General features: G+C 38.4%; 1 protein-coding gene across 1 annotated transcript in view; it reads left to right on the top strand.

Annotated features, from left to right (window-relative positions):
* The first annotated feature begins 2337 nt into the window (after positions 1-2337).
* The window catches only part of uggt2 (UDP-glucose glycoprotein glucosyltransferase 2), a 42256-nt gene continuing 28487 nt past the window's right edge, over positions 2338-16106 (top strand). Inside the window, 23 exon segments of the mRNA XM_032530328.1 lie at positions 2338-2423; positions 2544-2674; positions 3290-3441; positions 3845-3927; positions 4033-4163; positions 5138-5250; positions 5447-5624; positions 7227-7323; positions 7405-7477; positions 7633-7733; positions 7994-8093; positions 8487-8547; positions 8830-8921; positions 9048-9198; positions 10776-10895; positions 11222-11307; positions 11439-11574; positions 11841-11972; positions 12094-12268; positions 13050-13148; positions 13746-13840; positions 14738-14816; positions 14819-14943. Of these exon segments, the coding sequence (XP_032386219.1) occupies positions 3317-3441; positions 3845-3927; positions 4033-4163; positions 5138-5250; positions 5447-5624; positions 7227-7323; positions 7405-7477; positions 7633-7733; positions 7994-8093; positions 8487-8547; positions 8830-8921; positions 9048-9198; positions 10776-10895; positions 11222-11307; positions 11439-11574; positions 11841-11972; positions 12094-12268; positions 13050-13148; positions 13746-13840; positions 14738-14816; positions 14819-14943 (2352 nt within the window). The 5' untranslated portion in view covers positions 2338-2423; positions 2544-2674; positions 3290-3316.

Genomic DNA, 16106 nt, shown 5'->3' with positions numbered 1-16106 from the left:
ATGAGTTCAGTTAGGCTATTTTTTTGATTAACTGATCAGTCATTTTGTCACTAGTGCCCACAGTTTCAAAATTGACAAAGCTTTAACATACAAAGTGATACCAAAATTGAGTTTTAAGGAGTAGGCTACTCCACCCATTTTACACATAGGCTACGGATCAGTTTACTGCAGTTTTTTTTTTTTTTTTTTTTAAAGCAAGTGGCCTCTAAACTGAAAGAGAGACGGAGCTGGCACCCCCTACAACAAAGGCTATATTGTAGAAATTAAGTTTCCTTTTGCACTTGGGCCTGATAAACAGCTGACTTCTTGCTGACTTCTTACCGTCAGTGTCAGGTTGAATTCTGGTCAATAACCCAGTAATCACTGTCTCTACAGCACCTGTTCACTGGTTCCACTTATTATTCCACTTATTTAGTATTAACATCATTCTCATTCTCATATCTCACTTATTAGTTATTATTTACTATTTACTCATCATTCTCATATCTCACTTATTAGTTATTATTTACTATTTACTCATCATTCCCATTCTCACATCTCTCTTATTTGTTATTCATTCATCATTCTCATTTTCTATTTCAGAACTGTCCATAATGTTCCTACTGTTCATATTGTAATATAATAACATAATACTATTTATCCCAGTATCTTTGCACTATGCTCCATATTTAAATAATTTTTATTGCACTCTTTGTTAACTCATGGGTCTATATTGTTCTGTTTAGAGTATGTATATATTGTGTGTATATTTTTGTTTTGGTTGTTTCGTGTGTAAGAGTGAAGAAAAGTGTGAGAAAAATTCCTCATATGTGTCCTCATACCTGGCAAATAAAGCTGATTCGGATTCTGATTCTGATAACGTGTAACATAGTATACTGAGCTATTAAAATATAGCCAACTCATTTTTGGCATGATTTTATAAATCATGTTTTATTGTTAAACATAAATGTGGCACATTAAATCCTTATCTTTGTCTGTGGATGGATATCTTAGTTACTGTACTTTACCTAGGCTACAGGCCAGTAAGCCTATCATCAGCAAGGGGGTAGCAAGCCTCCACAAAGCGTAGGCTACCTCCTATGAGCCTTTTTGATGCTATCAAGGCATCACCCTGTTAGCATTCCATTGATGGCCATTTATTTTGGTGTCACTTTGACAGTGAGGGACTTTACACCTGAAGGGTTTAAAGACTCTATTTGTCCACTGTTTATTTCTAAAGAAACACAACAATGTATAAAAGGCTCCATTACTTTTTATCTCACATTATGGCTCTGTAGCGGGCGTTTTGGTAAAAAAAAAAAAAGGCTAACGATTGTGTCATAACCACACGACTTTCTGTCGCATAGTAGACAAATTACCATACAGGCAGGAGAAGCTTGCAGGCAGTTTCGAGTTATATTAGCTGTTTAAGTTTATTTACTAATGTTATAGCATTTTAGCTAGCAATAATTAGCTTGTGCCTATCCTTACATATATGCTATGCTATTTACGCTATAACTACGCTCTCCATCTGCGTAAGAATCGGAATGACGGAGATTTCTCTTGGCACAGCTAGCAGAAGACTTACAACTTTTCGACAGGTTTCTTACGTCACATCTATACGTCGTAAAGCTCAGTAGGAGGCTGCGCAGTAGCCTAATGCTCAGCATTTACCAGAAAAGTGCTTAATAGACTTCAGTCGTCTCCATGGAAATAAACAGTGTCACTTTGTCCATTAATTTTTACTTTCTTTGATCATCAGTGGGGATTTATATTTGCGAATAATTAATTTGATTCATGTTAGGACAATAATTTGGAGGGCCCCCTTCATCGACTCTGAGGACCCCCTAAGGGTCCCCGACCCTACCTTGAAGATCCCTGGTTTACTGATCATGGGAATCACTAAGCACCATAGCCTGCGAGAACAGTTGTATGATAACACTACATTTTTGTTCCCGCTATCTCTCACAAATAGGCTATGTTAACTTTATGGAAGTCAGGTAATACAATGCTACACAACCCCTTTAATATTCTGTTGATTGACTGATAGATTGATATACCTTACAAATTGTTTTACCTATCAATAAGTATAATTAATGTTGCATATTAGCCTTTAAAATAGATAAGTTATATGCTATATCGTAGCTCACCATAAACATAATGTAACTTTGTAATTATTAAATATTCCTTGATATGTCTTGTAGCCTCTTATACAGCTGCAACTGTTTGGCTACACAGTTTCACACTGACACACATAACGTTACTCACTCATTACCATAGCTCAGTACCATAGACTGCATATTAACAGTCAATGCTCAGTGGGCCTACACAGTGCTGTAGCTGCAACATGCTCCAGTGTTTGGTGGGACAAGTGTTTGAGCTCCAGCCGCTGCCTTTTTAGCTGTCTACCGCCGTGCCAGATTAAATTACAACTTTACCACCAGGTTTGTTTAAACTTTACACTCACTGTCACTAATGTGTGTCCATGCGAAGAATGTTACAAATTGTGCCCAAAAACATAACTAATACGCCATGATTTATTTTTTATTTAACGGTTGTTTCAGACACGATAACGGTCAGCGCGATTCACCACAATACGTGGCTACCCCGGCAACTTGCTTTTACGCTAGTTGCCCAAAATACCTACCCGAAGAAACCCTTTGCTTTGTATGGAAGCGGTCAGCATCACTAACGGATGTAATATTGGCAACACAGTGATCAATGTAACGTTATTCATAATGTAACGCTACACTGTTACTTGTTCGTTCGTTAACGCTAATTCAAGCTAGTGTACCGTTTTAATTCTGGGCTGTTTACCTTTATGCTACAGCTAAGTTAATTTCTGTCTGACCCGTTTAAACGTTAGCTAGTTATTTTTATTCCTAACGTTAGGCACCATGTGCAAAAGTACAATAGTAGCTACCTTTAGTGTGTATATTTCTTTCTATTTATGATTGTAGGCTATTGTTGTAGCCTACTATTTCTTGTCTTTTTAGATTTAGGTTTATGTTTACTGGCTGAACGGCTGTTAAGAAGTTCGTTGTTCATTTTTGTACAATATAAAATCTTCTGATTCTGAGGTCTAGCTAAACAGGTCAACGTGGTTTCTTCATGTAACGTTAGCTAGCATCTCCTGCAACGGTGTCGTTACTCTAAATTTATGAGGTTTGCACCACCGTTGTGGTTTAGTTAGCTAATAGGTTAGCGTTAGAGTATAGCTAGCTAGCTACGTGGCACTGACTGGCACTTCTCATAAAGCAAAGGTGCAGTACTCTAACGTTACTGACGGTGTTTGCTCTCTGCCACTGTAGGTTCATGTTAGGTTTTGCCGGAGATAATGAGGAACGTTATTGTGCTGTCACTGCTGCTGCTAAACATACATCATGTCATATCGGCACCCAAAGGCGTCACTGCCAGTCTGAAAGCAAAGTGGAGCATGACGCCTTTCCTCCTTGAGACAAGGTAACCATATCACCCCTGGATATTAATGTCGAGGTCATTAGTCCAGCCCCCAATTGTCAATACAGACGTTCAGAGTGTTTGAACATAATGGTTTCTTGTTAGTTGCCTCATATTGAAGTGTCTGGGAACAACTGAAGACTGTCAAGATTGTATATTCATTGAGGGAAATGATTCTTAAATTGACAGATTTGATCCTCAAGTCATAACAATTCTGCAAATATGTGCCCTTTAGTGGATCATAACTTTAGTAATCATACATAATGGACTTATGAATCTCGTTACCAGAAAATATAAAATTATTTGGTGGACTGTAGCTTTAACTGTTGGGCATTAAGAAAAAGGTTGCTTGGGTCCTGTGGGAACTGACTGATGCTGACTAATACTTTCATTTTCTCTTGTGCAGTGAGTTTATTGGAGAAGATGGGAATGAGAGATTCTGGCAGTTTGTTGACACTGTGAAAGAGCTCACTGTATACAAGCAAGGAGGTATGTTGTTTGAATCCAAAATACGTTTGAAATACTTTTGCACCTTAACAGGTGTGCTTCTCTTCAAAGAAACCTTGTTATTACTAATGTTGATGTGTCTCACAGAGTCTGTGCGCTCGTACTACAACTTGATCTTGAAGAAGGCTGGCCAGTTCCTCACAGATCTTCAAGTTAATCTCCTCAAATTTGCTCTGGCCCTACGCTCGTACTCACCAGCTGTTCATGCATCCCAGCAGGTATGTTGTGGTCAAAATAGTATAACTATTTAAAAAATCCTCTCAAGATCAATGTTGGAATAGTACAGAATGCAAGACAGCCAGCCCATTTCCTATTACAGGTTTTTGTTCACCCTATTCTTGACTCAAGTTGCTCTGCAGGCCTTTCTTACATTTCTTTTTCAATTTCAATTATTCTCAAACTGTAAAATACTACACAATCAATAAAACAAATATTTCACAACAGTATTTTTTCTCTGTGGTTTCTCACAGAATTCAAATGTGTAAGGTTAATGAGCTGTAATTGATCCAGTGACAGAGTTGGCGTTGGTTATTAAAATCAATAAGACTGCTTTTTATATAACTCTGATGCATTTATCAATATGCACATTGTGCATGTTCTTATATGCTTGAGAACAAGCTAATTTGGCTGCATGTGCAGTAAGTGAGTTTCACTGGTTAAGATTTTGTAAGGATATGTGGACCAGCAGACCCTCCTTCGCGGCGCTGTGGAGGAAGGTCTGGCAATGCGAGACCATCAACTGAGAGACGTATGAACCCCAGTTTCAATAAAAAATGTTTCACATGACATGAATTATAAATGGATACTACAGTTGGCTTTGAACTAAATTTAACTTTAATACTGTGCAAAGTCAGTGCACTCTGTGTACACAAATCTTTGATATGATAAGGAGGAATTACATTTTGGTGACAGTGATACACCATTGATGAAGTTCTCTAATTTTTTAATGTGTTAAACATTAAAATGAATAATGGACTTTTGCAGCTGAAATGAAGTGTTTTGCTGCACAGTATAAATTGTTGTGATTGCTGGAGAATACTAAGAAAAAAACACTCACGTAACTAAATTATCTATAATCAATTTAGGCCTATGTTAAAAAGTGATGGTTCTTCACTAGATCCTGGCAGTGATAGCATAGTGTTGTGACCAGAGTTGTATAGAACATTCTTTCACTCCTCTATGCATTTAACAGATAGCCAGTGATGAGCCTCCACCTGAGGCTTGCCCTGCCTTTGTGTCCATCCATGGTCAACATAGCTGCAGTACCAAGGACATCAAGAAACTCCTGAAAGCAGCTGCAGGCAGGTAACACAGAATAGCACCGTCTTCTGTGAAGAAATTCAATCTGTACAGCAGAACAACCTGATAGGTTTACAGTATTGTTTTCATTGAAATGTTGCTTTTGCTGACTACATTTTGCCTGTAATCAACATAGAAATGTTTTTGACACAAATCATTGGATTTCAGAAATCTCTTTAATAACATCTCTAACTGTTTTCAGGCCCAAACCATATTTATTTAGGAATGATCACACATATCCAGGGGTCAATAAAACAGATGTGCCAGTTGTGATCCTCTATGCTGAGATTGGAACCAAGGAGTTCACCTTGTTTCATAAGGTGCTGTCAGAGAAGGCTGGAGAGGGCACACTTATATATGTGCTGCGGCATTTTGTAGCGGTGAGTAGCAATGCTCTTGCAGCCATTTTAAAGTGATGTTCCACTGATTAAATGTTTTAATAAATAATGTGGTTTCCTGTTAGTCTCAGTGAAAAGTTATCTAGTTATCTAACTTGTGCTTTTATCTTTTGGTTTTTACACAGAAGAACTATGTTAGATTTTAAATGATAAGGCTTGTGCTATTCACATTTTTTCTTATTTTCAACAAACTCCATAAAAAGATCAGAACCAACATTAAACTAAACAAGTATTGCCTGTGCTGGTAAAGCCTAATATATATAATTTTATTCCTCTGTGCAATGGGCCTCTATTGCTTCATCTTTACTTTAGATGATGGTACTATTGCATTGATAAAACAATGACATATTTTGTATTTGAAAATTCTAAAACTAACCATGATACAGATGTCTTTGATAGACCAAAAGGTGATTTTCTTTAGGGTGTGTGTGTTGAAGAAAATGAGAGTGTGGGTGTAAAAGACTTCCAATTGTGCCTGTGAAAGCACAAGGCAGTGCTTTGAATCTGAGTGACATGAGTGTCAAGGTTGAATGTCAGTGAATCGGCTGCCGTATGTGCTTATTCTTCTTAGATCATAACTTTCACTGACTGTCTAGTATTGAAAAATCCCTTCTTGTAAACAAGGGATGTACACATCAACCAGTTGGACAACATGGTGCAAAGAATGCGGACACTGTGGCACTAAAGTTGGCTAAAAATGTCTGAAATGCAAACGGAATTCTGACTTAACCAAAAGTGCTTGATGGGGTTCAGGTCAGGACTCTCTGCAAGTCAGTCAGGTGTTAACGCTTTTCTTAATTGGAAGGAACCAAGCCCAAACAATGAAAAGCAAGCCCAGACCACTCCTCTCTACCAAGTTGTGCTGGTGGTATTGTTCAGACCAATACATTTCCTTTGCTTCAGAGTCAAAATGTATATGTGTTTTACACCACTTTAGCCTACTCTTGGCTTTGCACATGGTGATGTTTTGCATGTGTGTGGTTTGTGTTCAGTCACAGAGACCCATATCATGAAGTTCCAAAAACATACAGTAGATCATGTGCTGACGTCGCTTCCTGAGGCATTTTGGTACTAAGTAGTGACTGCTGCAACTTGCAAGTGAAGACAATCTCCCGGGAGTCAGCATTCAGCCTACTGCTGTACAACTAAGCTGTTGTTGCTCCCAGGCGGTTCCGTTTTACAATAACAGCACTTACAGCATACTCTGGCAATATCTAGCAGCCCAGAAATCTGATTAATTTATTGGAAAGATGGCATCCTATCCCAGTACCTTGTTGAACATCTCTTGTCACCCACTTTACTTCCAATGTATGTGAATGGAGATTACAATGGAATGTTTGCATGCTTGATTTTATTTGCCTGCTAGCAATAAGTGTGGCTAAGGCAGCTAAATCTACCAGTTTCAACGCATGTCCACCCTAATTGGCCAAGTGGCCATAGATTGTGTATAGGTTTTGGCAGAAAGCATCCCCCATGGAATGGATCTGCAGTCTTGATGACTATTGTCACAGTGCTGTTAACAGAAATATACATGTAAACACTGTTTTTTATTTAAGCCATTACTCTGCTTCTGGCTGCTTGCAGAATCCAAAGCCTCAAAAGATGCTTTTATCTGGCTACGGTGTTGAGCTGGCTATCAAAAGCACAGAATACAAAGCTGTGGATGACACCAAAGTAAAAGGTCAGTTTGTGACTTATTAAACATTCTATGCTGGACTACGCTGTGTCCACAGCAATAAAACACAAATCTTGTGTTCTTTAGATTCAAAGACCGTTATAAATGCTGAGGATGATAACAATGATGAAGTCCAAGGGTTCATTTTTGGAACATTAAAGTAAGTAGATTAAATGTAACTTAATATTGTCATTTAGAATTTTTTTGTCTCTATTGTATTTTCTGTTATTGCTGCGGACATCCTAGGCTTTGTGTGACCTGATAAGTCTTTGGATTGTATTTGTATCTTCCTCTTTTTCTTTTACTTCTCTTAAGGAAATCTCACTCTGAACTCCAAGAGGAACTTGTCGAGTTTCGCAAACATCTCCTGGAGAGTACCGATGACATGGTCCCTCTCAAAGTGTGGGAAGTGCAAGGTATTGACGTTCTATTTCAGTTGTTCAATGACTACTAGAAAAAAAGTCAATATAGGAATGTACAATTACTGCAATGTGGATTTTTGTTGTTTTAGCTTTCAAGTAATATACCATTTATGGAGATGCTGTTTTTCTGTATCGTTGTCTTTGGCTAACAGTTAATAATCTTAACACAGCATTCTGAATCTAATCTCCTGTGATTGCTTTACATGTATTTAATTTGTCTAGATAGATAAATGTTGATGATTTGATCTCCACAGATCTTAGTGTCCAGGCAGCTGCCAAAATCATGTCCGTGCCAAAGTTTGATGGCTTGAAGCTCATGCAAGACCTCAGTCAGAACTTTCCTAGCAAAGCCAGGTCAGAAAATTACATTTTATTATTATCTGACCGACTGGCTAACATATTTGAGTCCATTTCAAAATCTATATTTTAGAAGACCTACTCTGTGTGGCAATGTGTAAAGTGCACATGAAATATCTTTTATAAATGCATTAGTTTGTGCATTATCCACAATAAATACAACTTTAATACAGAGATCTAATCAGATTTTTTGTTGTTTGCTTATTTTGGCTCAAGCAACTTGTAATGTCACCAGAAAGTGCCGAGTAAGAGTCAGTGATTATAGGGAATTGACTGAACTTACAATCTTGATGGCCCGCAGGTTTTTGGGGATTAAAAGTGGCATTTTATTGCCGGTTTGGGATGTGTTGAAAGCTGATGGTGTATGTACATGATTTACTGTTCCCACAGATCACTGACAAGAGTGGCTGTAAAGCAGGAAATGAGAAAAGAAATTGAGGAGAACCAAAAGGTGCGATATAATGAGCAGCGTTTCCACATGATAGTGCTGGAGGTTTTCTTTGATAACATACTTAGTCAATGCACAGGTTTTATTTTAGACAATGAGTTTCTTATCTGTATTTGAAATATTTTCCAGAACAGCCTCAAATGTGACACTTTATTTCCTTCTGTTCTCTGTGCACTCTTTATCCTTTCTACTTGATGTTGTAGGCTCTGTTCACATCAAAAAAAGGTAGAACTGCTCATTTAGGGGTTTCGGCATTCAGCTAACACTTTGAGCTTGTTCTTTCAGCGTCTCAGTGAGACCATTGGTCTTCACCCAGGAGACGGGGAGCTCTTCATCAACGGCCTGCACATTGATCTGGACATTCACAACCCTTTCAGGTAGGAACCCATCAGGAAGGAGCAGTGGTCTGCCAGTGGCTCTCCACAGGGATGTTGGTGCACTGCAAAACCACTGCCAAACAGCTAATGTGTATGAAAAACTAGCCTGTGATTTTGTATTTACAGCATTTTAGAAATCCTCAGAGGAGAGGCCAGGGTCTTAGAGGGGCTTCATAACCTAGGCATAAAAGGAGAACATCAGGGGAAGCTGCTGAAGTTGCCTGTGAATGCTGTGGAGGACAGCTATGCCTTAGATATCAGACATCCAGCAATAATGGTGAGTCCTGTCCAAAAGCATTAATCTGGCCCAGATCAACGCTGCAGGTGTTTTTCTTGTTTGTGTACCCGGATTTGAATTAGTGAATCAGTCATCAGGCGATTGCAACAGTCATGAGCCTGCCAGAAGATTCCAGGCAGTAATTGGGAATTCAGCCAAGAATAGCTATCAAATTAACAAAGTTTTCATTTTGGCCCCTCTGGCCATTTTAATATTCTAGGTTCTATAAAAATGCCAAAAAATGAAGAATTTAAGCCTTTCCACATTCAACAAGAGATCTGTCATTTCAGCTTGCCTCTCCCCTTCTAGATACAGAGAGTATGTGCAGTATGTGTGTCAGACACACACACACACACACACACACACACACACACACACACACACAGATAATGATATTGTGGCAGCAAAGGGGAAGGTTTGCGCTGTGGGGAGGCTTGAACCGTGAGAAAGAGAAAGACCAAAGTTGGGGCCAGATAGGCCAGCAATGATTTCTCAATTTATAGTTTTGCAACAATGATTATGGTCATTAATCATAAAAAGTCATATCTTACAGCTTACTGATGATGGGCAGTTAAGCTTTATGACAAGTATACATATTAAATGTTATGTAGATCAGATCCAGCATATTTCTGTACACAGAAGAGTTCATGTTAATGTTCTGTGCAACAGCTTTAATCATTTACATGCATGTAATTATCTGTTTATTGGTTAGATTACTCTAGTTAAAGCCGTTTAAGTTTACTTTATATTCATTTTACACCTTGTGATTAAATATTTCAGGGATAAAGGAGGGCAGTTAACAGGAAAAAAAATTGTAATTTAAAGTTACTTAATGTAACACTCTTACTAATAAAATGTATTTATAAAGCACTTTCCACAGACATAGGTCATAAAGTGCTTTAAAGGGGCAAAAATACAGAGTGAGAAAATGAATCACAATCAGTAGGTATAACACAATATTATTAAAGCGTGAATCGTTCAACCGACGCCTGTGTAAACAGGTACGTCTGATTCTGATTTTTAATAGATTTTTAAGGGTGGATACACCGCAACTGCAATGTCTTAGTGCTTTTGATAAATAACAGGATGCACTTATCACCATACTCATTCATGTCAAGTACAAGGTGTAGTTGCTGTTGGAAATTAAGTGATTCTAGCATTGGATACCCAAATTTGTATTTGTGTGGTGTGGTTGCTGTTTTGTTAATTGTACTTAAAGATGCAGTAGGTAAGACATTTTATAAGTCTTCTGTCATATTTCCTGACCCCATGTCTGAGTAGAACTACATAAAGCAGGTAATTTAAAAATAAAGCATCTACAGCCTGTAGTGCAATTTGCAAAATCTTGTCTTGTTCAGACTCCATCGGGCCATGCGTATCAATCCTTGCATGCCACATATCGTTGGTGTGTATATGTCGTGTTGTGTTGTTGTATGTCACGTGTGTGTGTGTGTGGCATATGTGTGTGTGTGTGTGTGTGGGTGTGTGTGTGTGTGTTGTGTGGTGTGTGGTGTGTGGAGGGACTGAGAAGTTGTTGATGTTCAACTTCTTGCCATCTTTTGTCATGCACTTTCCAGTGGATAAATGACATAGAGAATGACCCAGTATACCGCAGCTGGCCAACAGGGGTACAGGAGCTCCTCAGAGCCACTTTTCCTGGAGTCATCCGGCAGATCCGACGCAATTTCTTCAACCTGGTGAGTCTCCTGAAGGATGATGCAGGGTAGTGGTGATAAAGAGAATGAAATTGAAAAAGGTTGTAATTTCAGTGAAACTTTAAATTCTCTTTTCTGCTGGACTACATTAAATAGTTTTGTGTCAAATTGTGGGCTGTTCAAAGCATTTCAGTTAGTACAGTCAGACACACTGTTACAAAAGAGAGCCTCAATGATCATCAGAACAGTCTGGGACTGGGTGTATTGTTGTATCTGCTAAACTCTGATATATCCATGATCCAAGTCAGATAATGTGTATTTGTAAATATATTATGATTCAGATTTGATGCTGATACCTTTGTCGTTAGGTGCTGTTCCTAGATCCAATACAGGAAGAAAGTGTTGAGCTTATGAAACTAGCAGAGCTTTTCTACAAGCACAAGATCCCCCTGAGGTTGGTGCTGTTATTTCTCTCGCCTCCGTAGGCTGTTTATATGGTCCACTCTTGGCATTTATAATCTTAACCACGTAGTGATTCTCATTTTACTTGCAAATTCAATACTTATTTTTGCCCCCTTTCTTTAGAATTGGATTTGTGTTTGTTGTCAACACCAAGGATGAGATTGATGGCTTCTCAGATCCAGGGGTTGGATTTTACAGAGTGCTGAATTACATTGCAGACGAGTACGATGTATCCCAGGCTCTGTTGTCCATGGTCTCAGTAAGTATGTCACTTGTATAAATCTCTGTTGTTTTAGCAAGCATTTCTTGAACTAAAGTACACTTCTCGCCAGCTCATCTCTTCGTGCCTCTGAAGTCAGTTGTTTTATTGTGTCGTATGTTCCCATGGTTTAAGACATTATTGGACTAGATAAGTCAGTGGGATTTTGCCTCTGGTATTATTTCTTCACATAGAGTTGGGAATTGACAGTTGCCGAGATCTGAAGGCAGTGATCAAATCGGATCTGACTTGCCACTCTCTTGCAGTTGTACAACAAAGTAGATGCCGGGAAGATACTGTCTGCTGATACAATTTCTGCTTACCTGAAGAGAAAATTCCCTAAAGCCAATGCTGAAAGGATTCTTGGTATAGAATCCGAGTATGACGACAAAAGAAAGGTAAGGAGATAAAATAACTCTCTCCTGTTTCTTTCCGTTTATTGGAAGTAAGAATAATAAATACATTATTTTAATTAATTAAGTAGGAGCAAGGATTCAATCCATGTCTTGTTTGTTCCAGCACGGTGCCCTCTTCTATAAAAAGAGTGGCCTAGGTGCACTACCACTGGCTTTATTTAATGGAGTCCCTCTGAGCCCTGATGAGATGGACCCAGACGAGCTGGAAACCATCATCCTGCAGCGCATAATGGACACCACCACCGCCTTCCAGAGAGCTGTCTTTATGGTACGACATTGTCTGTACTCATGCTTCATATTCAACCTGCCAAACCTACCTCTTTTTTGGGCCAGGAATAGAACGTTTAGATTAATATACAAATACACATATATGAGTGAATTGAAGTATTGTCAAGGAACCCTGAAATTGCTCAAGTATTAGACCACTTTTGCTACAACAGTTATTAAACATACTGATGTAGTTCTTGTATTTCAGGAGACCAGTCATCGTGTTGTTCTAGCTAGGGTCAGTGAACTGAGTATTAGATGCAGGTGACTATCTATGGATAGCGCCAATTGCTTCCAGGGTGTAACCCTTTTATTTGCAATCTGACCGGAAGTACCTGCTTCACTGATGCCATGTTAACCTTGCATACTCATCTTTAACATCACATATCATACACAGTCATTTCCATCCACTAAACCTGTGCGTATGTCTGTCCTTGCTAAGTACGCGATCAGATTGGGCATATCGAATTGATTTAGGACATGTTGGTTTCCATTCATTTTTGCACTGAATGCACTACATTCAAGAAAACTTTGCGAACAAAGTTTTTCTAGACAAAATGGATCGCGCCGTCTACCAACACATTATCAATATTGCACAAGTTGTAGTGCTTATGTGCCAGCTGATAGCTACATATTGCTATGATGATGCAGCTGCAACTTGCCTTTTTTTTCTTTTCTCCGGCACCGCTGCGAGACAACTCTTTTTAAGACATGTGTAAAATTGTGTGCATGGAAACAAAGTTACTGTCTATATTCCTCAATTTTTTAAATTTTTTCTTTCTTGCTTTGCAGTTGTAGATGACTGGGAGGATGCAACTATGTTTTTATACTATGACTCCAGAGACAAAACAGCTGTGATGGCTAAGAGAATGAAGTACTTTACAAACAGTGGTAAGAAGTCACTTTTTATTTTATTCCTTGGTTTCCTAATTAACACGATTTCAGATGAATACACACCATTTCATGTTCAATAACACAATGACTTGCAATATAAATCCCTTATTCAAGCATCCCCATCTTGTGGAACAACTACATTTACTTATGTAAAATGAGCAGTATTGGAACAAAATGAATCCTGCACTGCTTTACTGATGTATGAAAGTGTGAAATTGACCTTTGTTAAAGAAGACAGGCTTTGCCTAAAGCAAGATAATTGCTGGGTCTGCTGACTGGCTTTCGGCCAACAGTTTAAATGGTTGTCAGAGCTGCATTTCTCTGCTCAGGCCTGGAGAGTAGTTGTCTCAGTGAGGTTGAGGAGGCTGATTGCCATCCTCCCTTTGTGAACTAGCTGACCAGCTGACTGCCTGCTTTTCTGACTGACTAAGTGACTGAGTTACTATCTATATACCAGTTTATTGAACAAACGTCAGGTAATTGCAGTGGATGGGAGGGCGAACTGGTCAGTTTAAAATAATGTAATGTATTTTAAAATAATGCTTACATTGAAAGGCCTTGTGATACAGTGTGTATGTTGCTCTTCTACCTTAGATGAGGATGGGATGAGTGCTGTGACCATATGGGTAGCTGGAGATTTTGAGAAGGTCTCAGGAAGAAAACTGTTGTTCAATGCTCTGAAACATATGGTGCGTACCATCTACTCTCTGTCGTGTTCACCTCTCTTCATTCTTTTATCCCATCATTAACTTTCTATATGTAAAGAATTAGAAAAGAATGATCATGGGTTTATGTGTGTTGTTTATTATGCGTTAAAAGCATAAATGCTGATTTTATTTTAGTAAAATTCATCTAGAATGTATTGTTGACAATATATCACAAGCCTTCAATTCTTAGAAGTAATGAATGTTGACTCAGTCAATACATCTTTTTTACATTGGCCTGTCTTTGACACTAATTGTGCAGCTGGTGTTCCTGTATCTACGAAACTAAATCTCTACCTCATTATGAAGCAGAAGAGATGAGAAGTACATTGAGATACCTTCTTACTGATTATTAAGGCAGGTCCATAGACTAAAAAGTAAGGGCAGGCCTGCATGACCTAAAATTAAGTAAGTTTACTCTGAAAATATAAATGCATCTGCTTGTGTGCCCTCCAAAAAATCATCAGTACAGATGCCTCTAAAATGAAATATTCACTGTTGATGCACTACAGATGAGTTGAGTGTGATACAGCAAGCAGGCATTTTGTTTATGAAAAAAAGATTCCTTGCTGGTATAATAACCAGAATAGTACAAACCTTTACTGTTACTTTAAGCTATCAACATTCTCTTCTCCCAGTGCTCTCTCTCAGTGAGACCTGCAGACTGTGGAAATATGACAGAGTGGGATATTTGTGTGAAATAGTGTGTGTGTGTGTGTGTGTGTGTGTGTGTGTGTGTGTGTGTGTGTGTGTGTGTGTGTGTGTGTGTGTGTGTGTGTGTGTGTGTGTGTGTGTGTGTGTGTGTGTGTGTGTGTGTGTGTGTGTGTGTGTGTGTGTGTGTGTGTGTGGTGTGTGTGTGTGTGTGTGTGCGTGCGTGTGCAGAAAGCCAGCCCTGGAGTGCGTGTGGGGGTGATAGATAACCCCAGTGGAAAGCCCAGTGAAGATAACACTGTGCTGTACAGGCTATCTGGGCCTCTCTCCTCACTCAGAAGAATAAGGCTGCCGCAGAGTTTGTACAAAAACTCCTGAAAGAAGAGAGCAGCCAGCTCCTCCAACAAGGGACCAAGATGAAAGACTTACTAATTCAGGTAATAAAGGGGATTTAGTTCTGTTTTTTTGTTTTGTCAGATTAGAGATAATCAGATTTCAAACCAGGGATTTACTTTTTCTCATTGCCAATATAGTTATTTATTAATGTTAGGGGTGGGTGATGGATAAACACTTCTTTCATGGTATGTGACATTCTTTATTACAATATCGATATATATGGTGATGTAGTTAATTTTCTGTAAATTTAATCGATTTTTGATTCAATTTGATTTATTAATTGCTTTAATAATTCCTTACACAGGAAAATGCATCCAATACAATTGAGGATAAAAACACAATAAAGTCCAGGACTTATTTCCCTTGTGGTCCTCAACTCATAACATCAGGGCAAGACAAGACAGTTACAAAATGCGTAATAAACATTGACAAGATATAACATTTTACTTAATAAATAAAAATAAAAACGGTAATTGGCCTTTTGTTCTATTCTGGAACCCTATCTAATAACCAGGCCTTGACTGTCTTTTTGAGGAAATTACTTTAAATTGCCGATCTAACTTGTTCCACTGAACTGCCCCTATATAGGCAAAGGTTCCTTTCCCTAATGCTGTCTTAAATCTATAAGGACACAGGTCAGATATGCTGCCCCGCTATAAGCTATTTAGACATAAAATAACCAAATGGAAATGTCTGTTTTAGGCTAAGCCAGTGTAAGAAGTACAAGATCTGAGGTACTGTACATCACATTGCTGCAAAATCCTATAAATCTAATGCTGTCATAAAACTGTCCTGCTCACTGATTTGCAACACTGCCTGCCATGGACTAATACAACCAGAGGTATAAAAGGGATAGTTACCTAAATCTAAACAGTATCATAAAATCTCTAACAGCTGATACATTTATATTGTGTCATGATATAGGGTCATATCATCTAACCCTAAAAGATGTGCAGGACTACAGTGCAAGTGTTACTGTGTTAAAAGTAAGAATTTAAGTAGTTTGGGTTTGAATGTTGGATTTGGAGATTTTAGGTTGCTCTCCTTGATTGTGTCAGTGAAGGGTGTATGTGTGAAAAACGGGAGGGATGTTATTTAACACTGATATAATTGATAACATTTTTTGCCAGATTTGATGAGCACAATGGCAAAAATGACAAAAACAAAGGTTTGGATCACTTATAAATAAATCACTTATAAAGAT

Source organism: Etheostoma spectabile, chromosome 11, assembly GCF_008692095.1.
Source record: "Etheostoma spectabile isolate EspeVRDwgs_2016 chromosome 11, UIUC_Espe_1.0, whole genome shotgun sequence".
Lineage (NCBI taxonomy): Eukaryota > Metazoa > Chordata > Actinopteri > Perciformes > Percidae > Etheostoma > Etheostoma spectabile.
This window is presented reverse-complemented; position numbering and strand designations above follow the sequence as displayed.